The 16,142-nt window shown below is 35.3% G+C and overlaps 1 protein-coding gene across 3 annotated transcripts in view; it reads left to right on the top strand.

Annotated features, from left to right (window-relative positions):
• Positions 1 to 16,142, top strand: part of LOC136032536 (U4/U6 small nuclear ribonucleoprotein Prp4-like) — a 49,523-nt gene that overhangs the window by 16,004 nt on the left and 17,377 nt on the right. For 2 of the 3 annotated variants that reach the window (XM_065712819.1, XM_065712820.1), the window contains exons 2-4: positions 4,321 to 4,573; positions 9,660 to 9,864; positions 14,779 to 14,906. In XM_065712819.1, coding sequence (XP_065568891.1) covers positions 4,354 to 4,573; positions 9,660 to 9,864; positions 14,779 to 14,906 — 553 coding nt within the window. In that variant the 5' untranslated portion in view covers positions 4,321 to 4,353. Of the gene's footprint in view, positions 1 to 2,727; positions 2,748 to 4,320; positions 4,574 to 9,659; positions 9,865 to 14,778; positions 14,907 to 16,142 lie in introns of those variants that run through there. The other variant, XM_065712824.1, reaches the window with a different exon arrangement.

Here is a 16,142-nt window from a genome sequence, read left to right as displayed (position 1 = left end):
AAATTTATTCTATACATTAGCTGTTGCTGAGTTGAAATTCTATAAAATAGTCCACGTAAATGTCACTGAGGTAAACAATTAGCAACTGGATTTCCTAATACTTGATAGATTAGTACCCTGGTTTTGATGGAAACCATTGTACAATTAGAGTGTTTCTAAAAAAAAAAGCTTACAGCTCATTGCCCTGAAACAAGGGGTGTGCAAGATATAGATGAAAAAGACTTGAGTGAAGTGACTATGGTGTGCAATTTCATATAAAAATCTGCTGTAAATAGTTGTGCTCTTGAATACTTTTTTGTGTCTTGCTGTTTTTATATGAGTTTTAGTACTGAATAAATTTGCAGCTGAACATTCACATTTAAGAACACACTCTATCCCTGTCCCAGAAATTAAAAAAGATAATTAGCTACAAGGAGCATGTGGTAATTGGTTAAGGAATAGTTTTACAGATGATTTATAAAACTGTATAGATTGGGATTGAGCAAAAGTCTGAGGCTCAAAACAAATTTCCTTGTGTCTTGCTTGAGGAAAGATTTATTCTTGAAAGGTTTCATTTATAAAACAAGAATTGTAAAAGGTCGATGCTCTTAATTAAGATAAAATTCTTTCAGGAATGATATTAGTAAGTATTCTAGACTTAAAAAGTTGTTTTCAGAATTTCATAGTGCTTTCTTATGAGGCCAAATGATGCACTAGTACCCTGGTAAAAATTCAATACTAGCTGATGTTAGTATATTGATGCCACTGTCTGTCAAAACAAAATATGCATAATTCTACTTCGGATAGCAATTGCCAGAAAGTGCTAAGCCCTTGAAAAGAAACCAAGAAATATAATTTGTCAAAAGCAAGGGGTTAAGGTCCTAATGGAAAACCAAAACAATTGGTGTGGTATGACTGGTGGTATTGAAAGGTACTTTTGCCAAATTTATGAATTCATTGCCTAATGGGACATACATTTAGCCAACTGGTAGCATGAAAGAATGGACTAAGCCATCTTAGTGGTTTATCATAGAACCAGTTAATTGGTAAGAAATGGTTGACAAGTCTTAGTACATGATTGTAGCCATCCTGAGAAGTAGTGCATATTTTATTAATGCAGATAGCACTCTAAATTACTAGTTACCTTGTTATTCAAAGATGATTCTTAATTCTGAATCCAGATGGCTAGGTTGCTAGAAATTGCTTTATATCAAGGAACTCTGCGAAATTCTCCGAAAGTGTACAGAAATGCATGGAGTGAATGGTTCAGTTGACAAACCTGCAATTGTTCCTCTTCTCTAGAGCCAGCACACTGAAGTTATGACTTAATTGACATTACCTATTAAAGCTGTTTCCAAGAAGACAAAAAGACCTAGATCCTGTTAAACTAATATTGTAGATTAAGGCCTTCAAATGTCTTTTAGCATGGACTGGGGTATTAAGCAACAAACTCATTTATAGTACTATTTTTTTAACCTCTATTCATATAATTTTTTATCATGTTGATACTCTTGACAGTTTGGTCTAGAAATCGCTGCCACAATGGACAAAAAATTCAGTAATCTGATTTTGCTCAAGATTGTTGTGTATGTAACTACAGATTTTTTGTTCTCCACTGCCATTGAGACACTAAACATAAAAGAGAACTGTTTAAGGGCTGGTTTAAAGCTTAATTTCTATATTTACATTGTTATTTACAACTTTGACTTCATAACGCCATTATAGAGTGCCATATGATATCCAAAATGACACTTTCGGTGCTGTTTTTGGAGAGGAAAGGATGACGAGAAGTGGCATATGATACCATTTTAAATCAAGCCTGAGGTTCACAATCCTCCCTCCTGTGCACTCCTCTTTTCAGCTTCTTAACCACATTGGAGAATACTTATTTTTTCGAAGAAAATACATTTAAAATATAATGCTCTCATTATTGTCCTGTGGTGGCGCAGTGTGTTTGACCTTAGCTTGGTAATACGGAACCCAGAGATCGAATCATGCTGCAGGAATGCACTGCAGGGCCGATGCAGGGACCTTAGTAGTCAAGAAGCGTAGTTAATCCGATACAATACAATACAATGCTCTCATTATAATACAGAAAACCAACAACAAATAAAAACTCTGAATAAGTGCGTCACAACATAACATCAGTTTTCTGCTTACCATTGGCTAACTCTTACACTTTCGGTTTGACTCTGTACATTGAAGATGTCTCTGGGAACAGTGTTTTTTCAAGCTTTTTATTGTAAATATGAAAAAGGTAACGCCAAACTTAAAAAAACATGGAAAAATTGTGATCTCAATTATTATCAGTGCAAAAAGTATCTTTTATTTATTTTCAACTGAAAAAAAGTTTTTTTTTGAAAAAAGTAATTCTAATTAATATCAGAGGTAATTAAGAAGGCAAACGTTTCATTATTTGTCAGCCCTAATGTGCTTCTTTTATGAGTTGATGACGTGTCATTGTTTGAATAATGGTAGGGTGAAGGAACCAGCTCCAGAAAGCTTCAATGGTCTGGCAAAGATGTAGTCTACATTGACTCAGAAAGCAAAGATATTATATACTTACAAGATTTTCTTCAGAAAAATCAAGCACCCTTCTTATATTCCAGCCCTGTTGATCACGTTTGTTATCATGTGCTACAGCATATTGTTCATTCAGCTCTCTGTTTTGCTTGTTTTTTCCCTCTTCTTCATGTCAGCTAACAGCATAACAGATGCCCATTTGGTCAGTTGAGGAACCCAATGAGATGTCCAGTGAGTCTTCACTGGTAAGCTCTTTTTTCTTTTTGGCTTGAGGGCACTCTTTTTTATTTTCCCTTTTTTGCTCTCATGCTTTTCTTTTTTTCTCTTTCTCTCTTTGTTCAAGCACTTTCAAAACCTTTTTTGATGTCCTGGATGCCAAGGTATAAACAGAACAGCAACGTAATGAGTCCAAAAGAAGTTCTTCAAATTATTTCTCATATGTATGATTCTTTTTTGGACTAACCAACACTGAAATGGTAGTGTGGTTGCAGTTTTTCAATGTGGTTGTCACCCTTGTTGAATTCTGACTCTTTGATTTCTGACTGTCAACATACTGTTTGAACCTGGCTGGATCAAACTTTCCCTTGTTGATCACGTTGTGGTTCGTACGTACTAGAATAGTGGAATTATAAATTTGTTACACTTGAGATGGTTGTTGAATCAGTCAAGGGGCAAGGTAAGTCTCTCAGATCTGACATAAAATTTGAAGAGTCCTTGTTGTAGTAAGATATTACCTAGGTATGCTTGTTGCCAGTTTATAAGCTTTTGCTCATTGGATAATTTTAGCCCTTTGTAAATAACCCTATCAAGGGTCTGTAGAACATGGGATGCATAGGCTGGCAACTTGAGGATAGTAACATTCTTTTCTGAAGCAAGTTTTACAAGAACCAAGGATAAACTGGAGCCGTTGCTGTCAAAAATATTTTTTTTTTTTCACCTGAGGTAGGAAAACAGCTCTAAGCCAGTAAAAAAAGAGATGTGCTGTCATCCATTATTTTTCAGTTCCTAAATGAAATGCATCTCCCCATGCTGTACAGAGTAAGTCCAACATATTGGAGTTACCCCAAATGGGGGTTCTTCTGGAGTGAGTCTGACACCCTTCGTGTTTATGCTAATAACTCATCTGCTGTCTAGAATCATTCTATCTTCTCTCTATTATTCTAGACTATCACTTAAAAATGACTACCAACCCAAAGTGTAAGGCCATCCCCCTGTGTCGGAATTTACCCTGTACAGAGTAAGTCCAGCATATTGGAGTTACCCCAAACGGGGCTTTTTGTTGAGTGAGCTGCTTAAAATCATTCTATCCTCTCTATATTTTTATGAACTATGACTTGAAAATCACTACCAACCTTGTGGCCAGCAAAGATATCCTCTTAAAAATTTCAAAGCTCTTTCATTGCAAAAGGAATTGAAACTGGCAGCAATATTGAACGCTGTTTTTAAGTGTCAAGCCAAAGGAAGAAGATAAAGTACAGAACTGCAGACTTCTATTATTACTGAGTCAAATAAGACGGAAGTGTCAGAGTTACCCATGTGTCGGACTTGCCCCAGTTCAGTTATAGCTTGTTTCACTTTTTGGACTTGTATCATAGTATTCAGTAACTTGTAAGATGGTAGTCTTGAGCTTTTTGGCATCATTGGCAGAAACAAAACATGTGTAGATTTTTGACTGGGTTGGAATTTTGGAACAAGTTATAAAAATTTCATTATAATTTCTGGAATTTGTGGCTAGTGTAAAGCAGAGCAATCTCTTTTGTCACTGTGGAACTTAATGAGTAAAAATATTTTATCTAAACAAGATATCTTACTTTTCAGGACTTATCAGGAGAGTAATTGTTCATTGTGAGAATGGCAGACGATGAAAAGTTGACCATTAGGAAGGACAAAAGAGTTCATTATGGATCAATGGAAGAAAAAATTAAAGCAGGTACTGCACAAGTGCCTCGACAACCTGTTGTTGCTCTTACAACTGGCTCTACATCTCCAACTGTTGACCTGAGTGATAGTGGTATGTCAGAAGAGGAAATAGAGGAACCGTCTAAGGAGCAGCACATCTATGTTTCATCAGGTAAGACATTCATCTACTACTGCTAATAAATCACTTCAGTATTAAACCGTGTAATGCCAAAAGATCAGCGCATGAATTTTCTCCGTGCGAATTTATCCAAAGCTTCCCTTTTTAATACACTCTACCCCAAGAAGTTTCAGCTCTTTTTAAATCTTTCTCCATGACTTCTTCAATTTCATTTGGGGAAAAAGTTGCTTTGTGTTTGGCCCTAAAAGCACAATCTTGGGCCCTCTGTCATCCTTCTTCTTCAAAACATAGCTTAGCCATCTCAGCCTTTCTCTCCTTTTTGCCCTAAAAAGTTAGTGCTAGAGCCGTATAGCTTGCTGTTTGACGTACGGTTAGTCAAACAAGCACACGGAACTATCCATGGGAAATTCCTTTGGAGGGCATCAACAAAGTCTTTCTTTGTCTTCCAAAGCACTCTATGTTCTAGAACCGTAGCCCACTTGGCGACTGCTGACTCTGTAGCTTCTAATCCTCTAACCTTCATTTGCAAATTTATTTACCTTTTACTTCCAAAATTTTTTCGACTGTGAAAAAACACACATTGGACCTTGACTATTCTATTTTTTACATTGTCACTGCTGCCATCATCTTTACCTAGAACATTACCCTGCTAAGTGAAACTTAGACACATTATATTTTGACCATTATTTATTCCTTGTATGAGCAACTTTATCTTCTTATCATTAATTTCCAAACATATTCTTGCACACTCTACTCTCAAAGCCTCATAGGAATTCTCAAAATCTAGGCCTATGAGTTTTTTACTTCCCCATTTGATTCTGTGCTCTTCCATAGGCTTTGCTGTGTTCTTTAGGGAAAAGTCCATCAAATAATCCATATAAATGGGATAGAACGCAACGAAGATTAAATGTTGATTCAATTCAATACCAAACCAGCTACTAGCCTCATCTACTACCATAACCGAAGCAATATTATTCTTGTAAAGAGGATTAATCACTTTAATATATTTATCTGCTATGCCGCACAAGAATCAAATCTTTGCTGGAGCTCTTCTATCGGCTGCATTAAACGCCTTTTCATAACCTCTAGCATTGTCGAACTTCTCAATTATTAATCTCAGAGAGAAAATTTGATCCACGCATCATCTCCCCTTCCTATAACCACCTTAAAGCTGTATTGACAGCATGTCAATTCTAAAAAATATCATGAAAAATATATTACCATATTCACTCTTACCACCTTTTCAATCTCATACTCATTCTTAAAAGAAAATGCTTTCTCGATTACCTTACTCACTCTTATCACCTTTTTTGCTCTTACCAACACTCCTTATCACTCTTACTACCTTTGCAATCTCATATTCACTCTTAAAAATCAATGCCTTCATAATTATCATACTCACTCTTGTCACCCCTCTTTATCACTCCTATCACTTTTACAATCTCATACTCGCTCTTGAAATACGCAATACGACTTCTCAAAACTGAATTCTTTCTTCAAATCAAGAGCTGGAAACAGGTTTAAAGACACCAGTGACAAATAAAACGAAAGGGGATTTAATATATAAATCATTGGCTGTCTACGTTCTGCTTGTACTTTTTCCTTTAGAAAAATCTCTCCATCCACTATACCAGAACTCTCTCTCTCTTTCTCTACATTCAGTATTCTCATATTCTTTTTCTTATATGCATAATTGGAAACCTAAGAGAGACCTAGGCTATATTTGATTGTGCCAAAAATATAATCTATTGGTATAGGAATATTTCTGTAACACAATATATTGCAAATTTTTCTGCTATAATCTTCAACAGTATATTTTAAACGAGACTTTTTTTTAACTACCCTGGTAAAAATTCAAAATATTTGCTCCCCAAATCAGCTTTGGTTGAACAAATGATGTTGTTTACCACTTTTTTTATGATATACAGTATTTACTTACTTATTTATACTTTATTTTTTATACTCAAAAATACAAAAACATTAACCCCCAGCAAAGAGAAGAGCTTGTAGGGTTGGGTGTGTAAATAATAGGATAAACACAAATCAAAACATCTCGTCATAATAATAGTGATAATAGCAAAATTAACGTAATTAACAAAAAAAAAAAAAAATAAATAACAAAACCTATAAAACAAAGAATAAAAGAAAGGAAGGGAGAAAAGAAATGCCGGGCAGGAGAGGCATGGGAGGTCACCCCATCGTGGAGACAAAAACAAAACATATAAAGAAAAATATTCCAAATTTCTAAAATTCCATCATTAAGGGTAAATAAATAAACATTAAAAACAAATTTTTAATTATTGCTTCTTCAAATAAAGCTGAAGTTTTTGTGATTGATCAGCCTGTTGAAGAGCTTCCAGGGCACAGAGAGGAGTGTGATGCCACGATAGTTGGAGCAGATTCTGCGACTGCCTTTCCGTTTCCGGAGAGGCAGAATGATGCCCCCTCGCCAGGCTTTTGAATCCATTCTGTGCGAAATACTATCAGTACTAACAGTACTTGGAGCCAGAGAAAGGTCGCTGCCCCACCATATTTCAGCAGTTCTGCAGGGATACCACAGACTCCTGGGGCTCGGTTGTTTTTTTATCCATTTCAGAGATTTCAAGATTTCTGTAGAGGTGAAAGGTTGGTGCACACTTTCACACGGGGCCTCAGGGGTGTTGGATGCAACTTGAAGAAGGTCAGAGTCGGGCTGGCTAACACAGTCCAGGGTTAGAAGTGTGGAATGTCTTCATTCCACGTTGCTTTCTTTCAAAAATGCTAATCGGAAAGACTTCTTGTGTGGGTCGAGATAATCAAACAAAAACAGAAAAATAAGTAAATAAGATAAATAAAAAAAGAAGAAAAACAATTAAGAATTTAGGAGAAGGCATATAAACAATGAATACATACAAACAAACAGGCCAAGTAAAATAAGACTAAATATTACATACTTATACGAATTAAATAATGACAACAGAGCGCTCCAACTATAATACATAATAATTAGATGAAAGTGTGAGCAAAATGAATGAATTTTTAGAGGTTTTACGAGTTCAGGGTGCTAAAATAGGCTTGAAAATTAATGTTAAGAAGACTAAGTCACTAAGGCTAGGAATAAGTGAAGATGAACAGGTGACATTTGGTAACGAAAAAATTGATCAGTTTGGGAGCTTCAGTTACCTTGGTAGTATTATTAGTAAAGATGGTGGGAGCTGTGAAGATGTTAAAAGTAGAATAGCTAAGGCCCAGGGTGTTTTTTCACAGTTCAAAAAAGTTTGGAAGAATAGAAAGATAAGTCTACAAACCAAGATTAGAATATTGGAAGCTACAGCGACGACAGTGGTCAAATATGGCTCTGAAGCATGGGCACTCCGAAAAGCAGATGAAAATTTACTAGATGTTTTCCAGAGAAATTGCCTACGGATTGTTCTGGGTACCCGGCTGACTGACCGCATTTCAAAGAGTAGGTTGTACGAAAAGTGTGGTTCAATCCCGCTTTCTGGGGCTATAATGAAAGAAAGGTTGAGATGGCTAGGCCACGTTCTACGGATGAAGGATGACAGATTACCGAAGATTGTCCTTTTTGGCCAACCGTCTGGGGCTACACGGAAAGCAGGTCGTCCTTGTCTGGGTTGGGAGGATGTCATAAATAAAGATTTAAAGGAAATGGGAACTTCCTGGGAGGATGTAAAGAGGGAGGCTTTAAATAGATTAGGTTGGAGAAGTGTGCGTAGCTGTGTTGGCCTCAGGCGGCTTGGTGCTGCAGTGAGTTATTATTATTATTAGTAGTAGTAGTAGTAATTTTATACCGAATCATCCACTTGTAAACTTTGAAGTGCTTCTCTTCGGACTCTCAAAAAGTCGTTGATCGCTGGTATATAATCACTAATTGAGTATTTTGTAGTTGAACTGCCAGGTCTTTTCACAAGTAAATTTGCCTGAATGCCCTTAGATATCCATGCATCATATTTGTGAACTTTTCTTAATTTATCACATTTCACCGATAACAGGTGATTATCTTGCGAATTTTGGCTGGAACATCATCACTAATTAACAAGTCCAGATTGTTTCACATGCAATGTCTTACCCTTAAGCTTTCTAGTATTTTTTTTTATCATAGGCAACTTATCGTCTTTTTTATTCAGTGTCACCTTCGAAAATTGACGATTATCGTAGTCTGTGATCGTAAAATTCACATCCGGCATTTCTAATCCATGGCGAACTACCTCTGTGAATAAGCGTTACCATTGTCTTCGCATACAATACAATCCATCTGATAACTTTATTTTCTAATTTAGCGGCATCAATTCTCACAATCCGACCCATACAATCTTCATTTTTTCTTCTTATCTTCATTATTTCATCAGTACATGTTGTTATTTGCAATTGGTAAGACGTATTATTTTCGATCTTTCCAGTTTTCAGTTCAGTATTATTCATCCTATTTTTAAATAACGAATAGTCTTTTTCCAGATTCTTGACACTTGCCGTAAGACTTCCTAATTGATTTCGATATTTTCTAGCTTAGTGGTTCTCAAACTTACTTAGACACTGTACCCCTTTTTACCTACATACCACTTAAGGTATCCCTTCTCAGGTACCGGTACTAAGTACACTATAGCTAAAACATAAATAAAATTGCCAGTCCTAGATTTTATTTTATTTTATTTTTATTTTTTTTTATTTTTTTTTATTTTTTTTTTAGTTGGGCAGACGTGTACCGCCTAAAAAATGTTTTGTACCACCAAGGGTACGCGTACCATGGTTTGATTACCAATGATCTAGCCTATCGTCCTTTGTTTTTACGACCTCGAAAATTAGCTTAAAGTCTGCATCTAGTATTGATAGTTCTGGTCTCAAGCTAGAGCTATCCTCTGAGGTGTCTAATGTACTACTCATACTTTGTTGTCCGGGGTTTTTCCCTTTACGTCCCATTATGTACTAATAGACTTGATATATATTTAACCGTCCTTGAGATGATATTTTCACATTAATTTTCACACAGAGATCTTAAATGCGTCGTACCTTACGAGAGTATTGAATGAACTGAAATTAGATGCAGTAATGCATCTAATTGCCTCGAAATCACAAATATATCAAAGAGCTCCTCTGTTCTTGTGCTAATTTTTCATTCTAGAGTATTTACCTATGGAGAAGAGAGAATCTGAAGACAAAATTCAGGCTTTAGCTGAATTTGAAAGAAGAAAAAAAGCAAGAGAAATCAAAGTGTCGACTGATGACAAGGAAGTGAAAAGATATTTGAGGCAAATTGGTGAGCCCATTTGTCTGTTCGGTGAAGGACCAGCTGACAGAAGAAACAGATTAAGAGAACTTCTCTCAGTGTAGGTTCTTTTTTGTAGCAGTTTACTGACAATGTCCAAAGCGAAACTTTATAAATTAAAGAAGCAAAATAAAACGGAGGAACGGAAATTAAAAGTAAATTAATAAAATTAAATAAAAGAAATGTACAATTAAGGGCTGCAAAATGTAAAAACTGAAATTAAGAAAATCTTCTGTGTAAATATACCATTGCATATATTTCTTTTTTTCAAAAAATGATTAAAACAGCCGTAGTTTGGACATTAATGACGAACATAAATTGGATATGAAAAACATTCTTCTTTCAAATGAAAGTAAAAATTGAAACCTCGCCCTTATCCCTCTTCATTCATTGTCTTGTTAGAAACAGGATGATTGAAAGCAACAGGATTGAATATAAGGAACTGTTAGCCCTGTTCACTGTTCCTAGCTCTGATAAGACGGGATAACTTAAAGCAACGCGATGAAATAGAAGGCTCTGTTCATTGTTCCTTACCCTGTTAGAGACGAGATCACTAAAAGCAACACGATAAAACAAAAGGCCCTGCTAGAGACGGGATAACTAAAAGCAACAGGATGAAATAGAAGGCGCTGTCCTAGCCCTGTTAGAGACAGGATAACTAAAAGCAAGGATGAAGCAGGATACAGTAGGAGGCCCTGTTCACTGTTTTTAACCCTGCTAGAAACGGGATGGCTAAAAGAAACAGGGTAAAATACAAGACTGGCATTTCTACCCTATGAAAAAGTACGGTAACTGGTAATATGATAATAACACCGAAAACTACATTAGTTTAATAATATGACCTTTCTCTGCAATTACGCAATTGATTTTTAATCTGGCAAATATTTCTCAAGTTTTGTTTTTGTTGAAGAATGTTGGAAATAAGCCTAGAATGGGTATTACGTAGAATTTATTAAAAAATAAAAAAAAATTGAAAAAGAACCTGTTCGAAGAAAAGTAAAGAGCTCTATTAAAGTTTTGAAAAGTGAGGATAATTTCATAAAATAACTCAAACTACTAGCCAGAAATGACTGTTAAAGAAAAAATAACTCGAAACCCGCATGAATTGAAACGAATGATCATGTCAAACAAAAATATAACAGATGCTGATGCAGATGAATGAACAAATCTTTAAACAAGTAAAACTTAAATTGAATAGTCAAGTCAATAAAAGGAGCGCAAATTATTGCAAACAGGAGTTTCGCTACTGCCTTCCTCCGCCGAAGGTAAAAGTTTTAAAGTCTGTCGCATCATCTGCGTTTTACTAAAACTATGTGTAATTTAAACAATGGGCCTTCGTTGTTCAAAACATTGACGACAAATAAAAACTATGTCACTATAATATTCATGATAACTAGAAAGCATTAATGAATATAGAATGAATATTTTATATATAATAATATTAATTCCTGGAAATCTCAGCAATTAAAGAATTTATTTCACTGTTTTTTTTTTTCAATGTTATAAATATTAAGAAAAAATGTTACAATGTATTTTATTGTAAGTAAAGCGTAATGGAGATATGATAAGAAACACATTATAACATTTTTTTTTTATACTTGTAACATTGGGAAAAGGTACTGTGAAATAAAATCTTGAATTGCTGAGATTCTCTTTAGGAAACTTCTTTTTTGGATATATGTTTTTTTTAAATTAATTTCTGTTTTTTTATTGCCAATTTTGTTATTAATATAATGAATTTTTCTCCAGTTTGTCACTTCTTCCTCTTAAGAAATAAAATAATTGATTCTAATTTATTAGTTCTAATTCGTGTCATTTGATTTATTTCAGCATCTCCCTTAAATTTACCTGAAAATTCACCTTAACACCCTTAGACTTTTCACCCACCCACGATGAAACATTCATCCTTCCCCAATGATAAATCTTGTATGTAAACAATGGGCATAAGACATACTCTACAACCTTTGTCTCCGAGCTGGAGGAGGGGGGAGGGCTTGGCCTGGGGTCCTAGCTATTAGACCTTCTGACTATTTTCAAAAAACTTTGATTTTTCGAAAACGATCATTGTTGAGTAGATAGCATCTAAATAAGGCAATTAGAGAAGTGACTGGCTGCCTCCGATCACTGTCAAACATTCCCTGAAAGTTTTAGCTTAATACTTTCAGATCTCCCTGAAATATTGCTGATACGCCCTTTTGAAAGCTAGCATGCACACATGTGTTTTGATTTTATTCAATATCCCCTTAAAGTTTTCTGACAGTTGCTGGAAGTAAAAGTAGTCGCAGTCGCAAGTAGTTGCAGTCACAGTGGCAGATATTTCCAGTCGTAGTCACAAGTAGTGGTTTTCGATTAGCAATGTCAGGTTTAATAGTAGTGCCCCTGTAAGTTTAAAGGTCATATTTTTTCCTTTCCTAAGATATTGTAGATTTACCCTGTCGTTAGTCTTGATGCATACTCTGTCTTCCCCCTTTTTCAATGATAAATCCTATATGTAAACAATAGGCCAATTGCGTAATTTATAATCCTTGCCCAGGGGTTGTGGAACTCGGCATCCCCTGAGGCAAAGTTAGTAGACCTTTCGACTATTTTGAACGAAATGCTAGTTTTTTTTCGAAATTTTGATTTGTGTTATGAATCCCCTTGAGCATACCCTGTAAGTTTCTGCCTAATACCATCAGCTGTCCTTGAGATATTGCTCACACTCCCTTCTGACAACCAACATACACAATAGTTCATTTTAATTTTGTTCAATATCGCCCCTTGAAATTTCTAGGAGTTTTAGTTGTTGCAGTCACAAGTTGTCGTAAACGAATTCGCAAGTTGCCACAGTTGCAAGTAATGTCATTCGCAGTAGTTTCTGCAGTTGTAGTTATAGTAGCAGCTGCAATAGTAGTGCAACTGAAAGTTTAAATTAAATAACTTACCCGTTTTAAAGATTTGAAAGATTCGTGTTTTTGATAACATGGATCCACATCGTGTCTTTTGATTTGGCTTAGCATCCATCAGCATTCCCTAACATCCGACCTCAACACTCTTAGCCTTTTGGGAGGCATCCAGGATTAAATGTTCCCCTCCCCCTTTCCCAATCATTAATCCTGCTTGTAAAAATGACAAATTGCCTAATCTATATTTCTTGCCCTGGAGGCTGTGGAGAGATCTTATGACCTGGGGCATAATTACTACAACTTTTGACTATTTAGAACATCATGCCTTTCAGAATTTCTATTACTTTTAAGGGGGCCATCTGAAAGTGCAAGGGGGTAGGGCTGGTTTCCCTCCGATTACTCTTCAATATGCCACAGAAGTTTCAAATTAAACCCCCATACTTTTCTGAGAAACGGCTTATATATCCTTTTGACAACCATCATGCTTATAGTGTATTTTGATTTTGTCTGCCACATTTTCTGAAAGTTCTACCTTAATACCGAAAGCCTTTTTGGAGACCCAGGATCAAAAATACCCCTTTTACCTCCCCCCAAAAAAGATTCTTTTCATCTGATCTGTCAGTAATCAACTAAAGGGATAAATACAACAAAATAGATAGCCTGAGTGGTCTTTTTAAAACTATTCCTCTGTAGGTAAGTTAATCAATTAATAATTTGAAATGTTTAGTTTTGAGTAATTTTGATAATAAACATATCAATGTGTTGCTTAGGTTTTCAGCTGTTCATTAATACATACACTACTTTTCAATTCCTATTTGGAAACAAGATATCAGGGTTATATTCTTGGATAGTTTTAATCATTAAGATACTGCTTTATAGTTGTTTTTTTTTAAGTATACCGCCAATCAGTGGCAATGTCTGTAATCAGCAAAGTTGTACTTTCTAGAGCTGCATAATGATATTTTTTGCATATTTTCTGCATATTTTTTACAAATGTCTATATTTTAAAAATTTGTCGCCTTTTATGTGTCAAAAGTACATACCCGTGTCGAGTATCTTTTGGACCAAACATTTAGTTCCCGAGTATCCTTAATCTTTCAAAACCTATATGGTTGTGTAAGTTTCCACTTAAGCAATCAAAATAATTGGATTTAGTTTTTGGTACCCTTGTTACTTTTTTCATTTTACAGCATTGGAATATTTGGTCAGTTCCAAGACTTGTGATCCTGTTATGGTTACCATGGATCTTAACTCAATGCACCTCCGGATGTCCATTAGTCAATTAGAAAAGAACCTCCATTAATCCTTATCGTGAGCATCAGTGCAGATATCGTCCCACTATGGGACTATGGTTGTGCTGATGCCATGAGTTTTTCGCACGTGGGACCTTTGAAGTTGATTCCCCGTTGTCTTGTACTCTTTGGTTGCCGATAGAGAAATGTGATGGGTAATCTAGATGTTTCTATGGGAATTACAGGCCATAAGTCCTGCCATCTTCGTTGTCGGCCTAAATCAACTATGCAAAACTGTCTCCGTTGTTTCTTGGTGAATTTTTATGTTGGCTGTCCTTTCCGTTCAATTAATGCTTAGGTTTGTTCAATATTTGTAATTTGTAATAGGTTTGTTCAATATTTGTTTGTAATATTTGTGCGCCTCTTAGACTAACATTTTTAGCCGAAATAACTAATAGCTTTTACTTGTCCTGTGACGTAAGTTTCTTCTGAAGAGAAAAGGTCTTTGAACCAATTTTACTTTTATTTATTTTTTATGATATATCAGGAATTTTATTTAAAGTGAACGAGTCGCTAAACCGATATTTTTAAATCACTATCAATAATATTTCTTTTATATGCTATGCCAGACGTTTTATCTGGAGAGAAAGAGCTGATTTGATAAAGTTTGTGAATCAATATTTTGCTTTTTGTGCTGTACCAGCTATCTCATCAGAAGGATTGAGGCATCTATATGTATGTAGACTTTATTGAAAATTACAAGGATATTTCTATTTTTCTCTCTGGGGAGGATAATCTCAGTACCCTTTATGTATTCACTTATTTACCCAAAAATCATCATTATGATCTCATTTTTAGACTAGGTGAAGATGCAATAATTCGAAAAGAGGAGGATGAAGAAAAGAAGGCAGAAGTGGAAAGAGAAAAGGAGACGTGGTTCCATGAAGGTCCGGACTCACTGAAAATATCAAGACTTTATATAGCTGGTTAGTTTCTCGTTTTTAACCATTGGGCGTATTATTATCTTTAATCATTTCTTCAATTGAATTTTTGAGTTCATTTCCCAACTAAAGAGGTGAGCTCATGGTGTAAGCGTATTTATAAGGAGAGGCTAACCAAGAGAAGCCTCATCTTGTATAGAGCAGTTTCTGTTCGTTTCAAGTTTCAATATTTCTCTAATTTTCGCACGTATTTCACGCTGATTTATGCGTTGGATTCTAAATCAGTTGCTTAGTTCGCGCATTCCAGTGCTTTTCCTTTATTATTTGGTATGCATTCTGCAATAAATTTATGCAAGTCTATTAAATTGCCGTTAGATTTTTAATCTAAACAGTAGTAACGATATTTAACGATAAACAGTAGAAACGATTCAATCTGAACATAACAACAATTGAATTTGCTCATTGATGTGAATATTGCCTAGTATAGCAATTTTTTCTGTATAAGCCTAATGGCTTTTGAGGCAGGCACAAAGCAGGATTTTTTTTTGTGTGCCAGTCATAAGTTTTTTGGGATGGGGAGGGGGATAATAATAAAGCAATTTTTAAAAGATAATTTTATTAAAAAGTTCCCAGGAATAAAAAAAGGGATTTTGGGGAGGGGGGTTTTGGTCCTGGGACACTCTTCTTAAATACGTCTCTTTTTTTGGGTAAGGTTCATTCTCTTCTTAAAAAATTAATTTCTATCACTGTTTAGGTTGTCATCTAATAGGGCAGGGAAGGGAGTTGGCATACCTCCGATCTTCAACATCCCAAGTAAGTTTCAAATTGACACTCTCTGTCTTTCCTTTTATTAAACAAAAAAAAAAAAACAAGTTCGTTTAACGGAAAGTAAGGAGCGGCATTAAAACTTAAAACGAACAGAAATTGCTTCGTATATGAAAGGGGCTGCTTCCTCCTCAACGCCCCGCTCTTTACGCTAAAGTTTGACTCTTTCTCTTAACTCTACCTTTTAAAACAGTAAGGAACTTACTGTTTTATAAAGAAGAAAAAAACACGCACCCGTAATCTGCCTTCCGGCAAAAAATACAAAATTCCACATTTTTGTAGATAGGAGCTTGAAACTTCTATAATAGGACTCTCTGATACGCTGAATCTGATGGTGTGATTTTCGTTAAGATTCTACGACTTTTAGGGGGTGTTTTCCTCTATTTTCTAAAATGAGGCAAATGTTCTCAGACTCGTAACTTTTGATGGGTTGGATTAAACTTGATAAAACTTGTA

The sequence above is a fragment of the Artemia franciscana genome, chromosome 1 (genome assembly GCF_032884065.1).
Source record: "Artemia franciscana chromosome 1, ASM3288406v1, whole genome shotgun sequence".
In the NCBI taxonomy this organism is placed as follows: Eukaryota; Metazoa; Arthropoda; class Branchiopoda; order Anostraca; family Artemiidae; genus Artemia; species Artemia franciscana.
The sequence above is the reverse complement of the archived record's forward strand: the minus strand, read 5'-3'. Positions and strand labels throughout refer to the sequence as shown.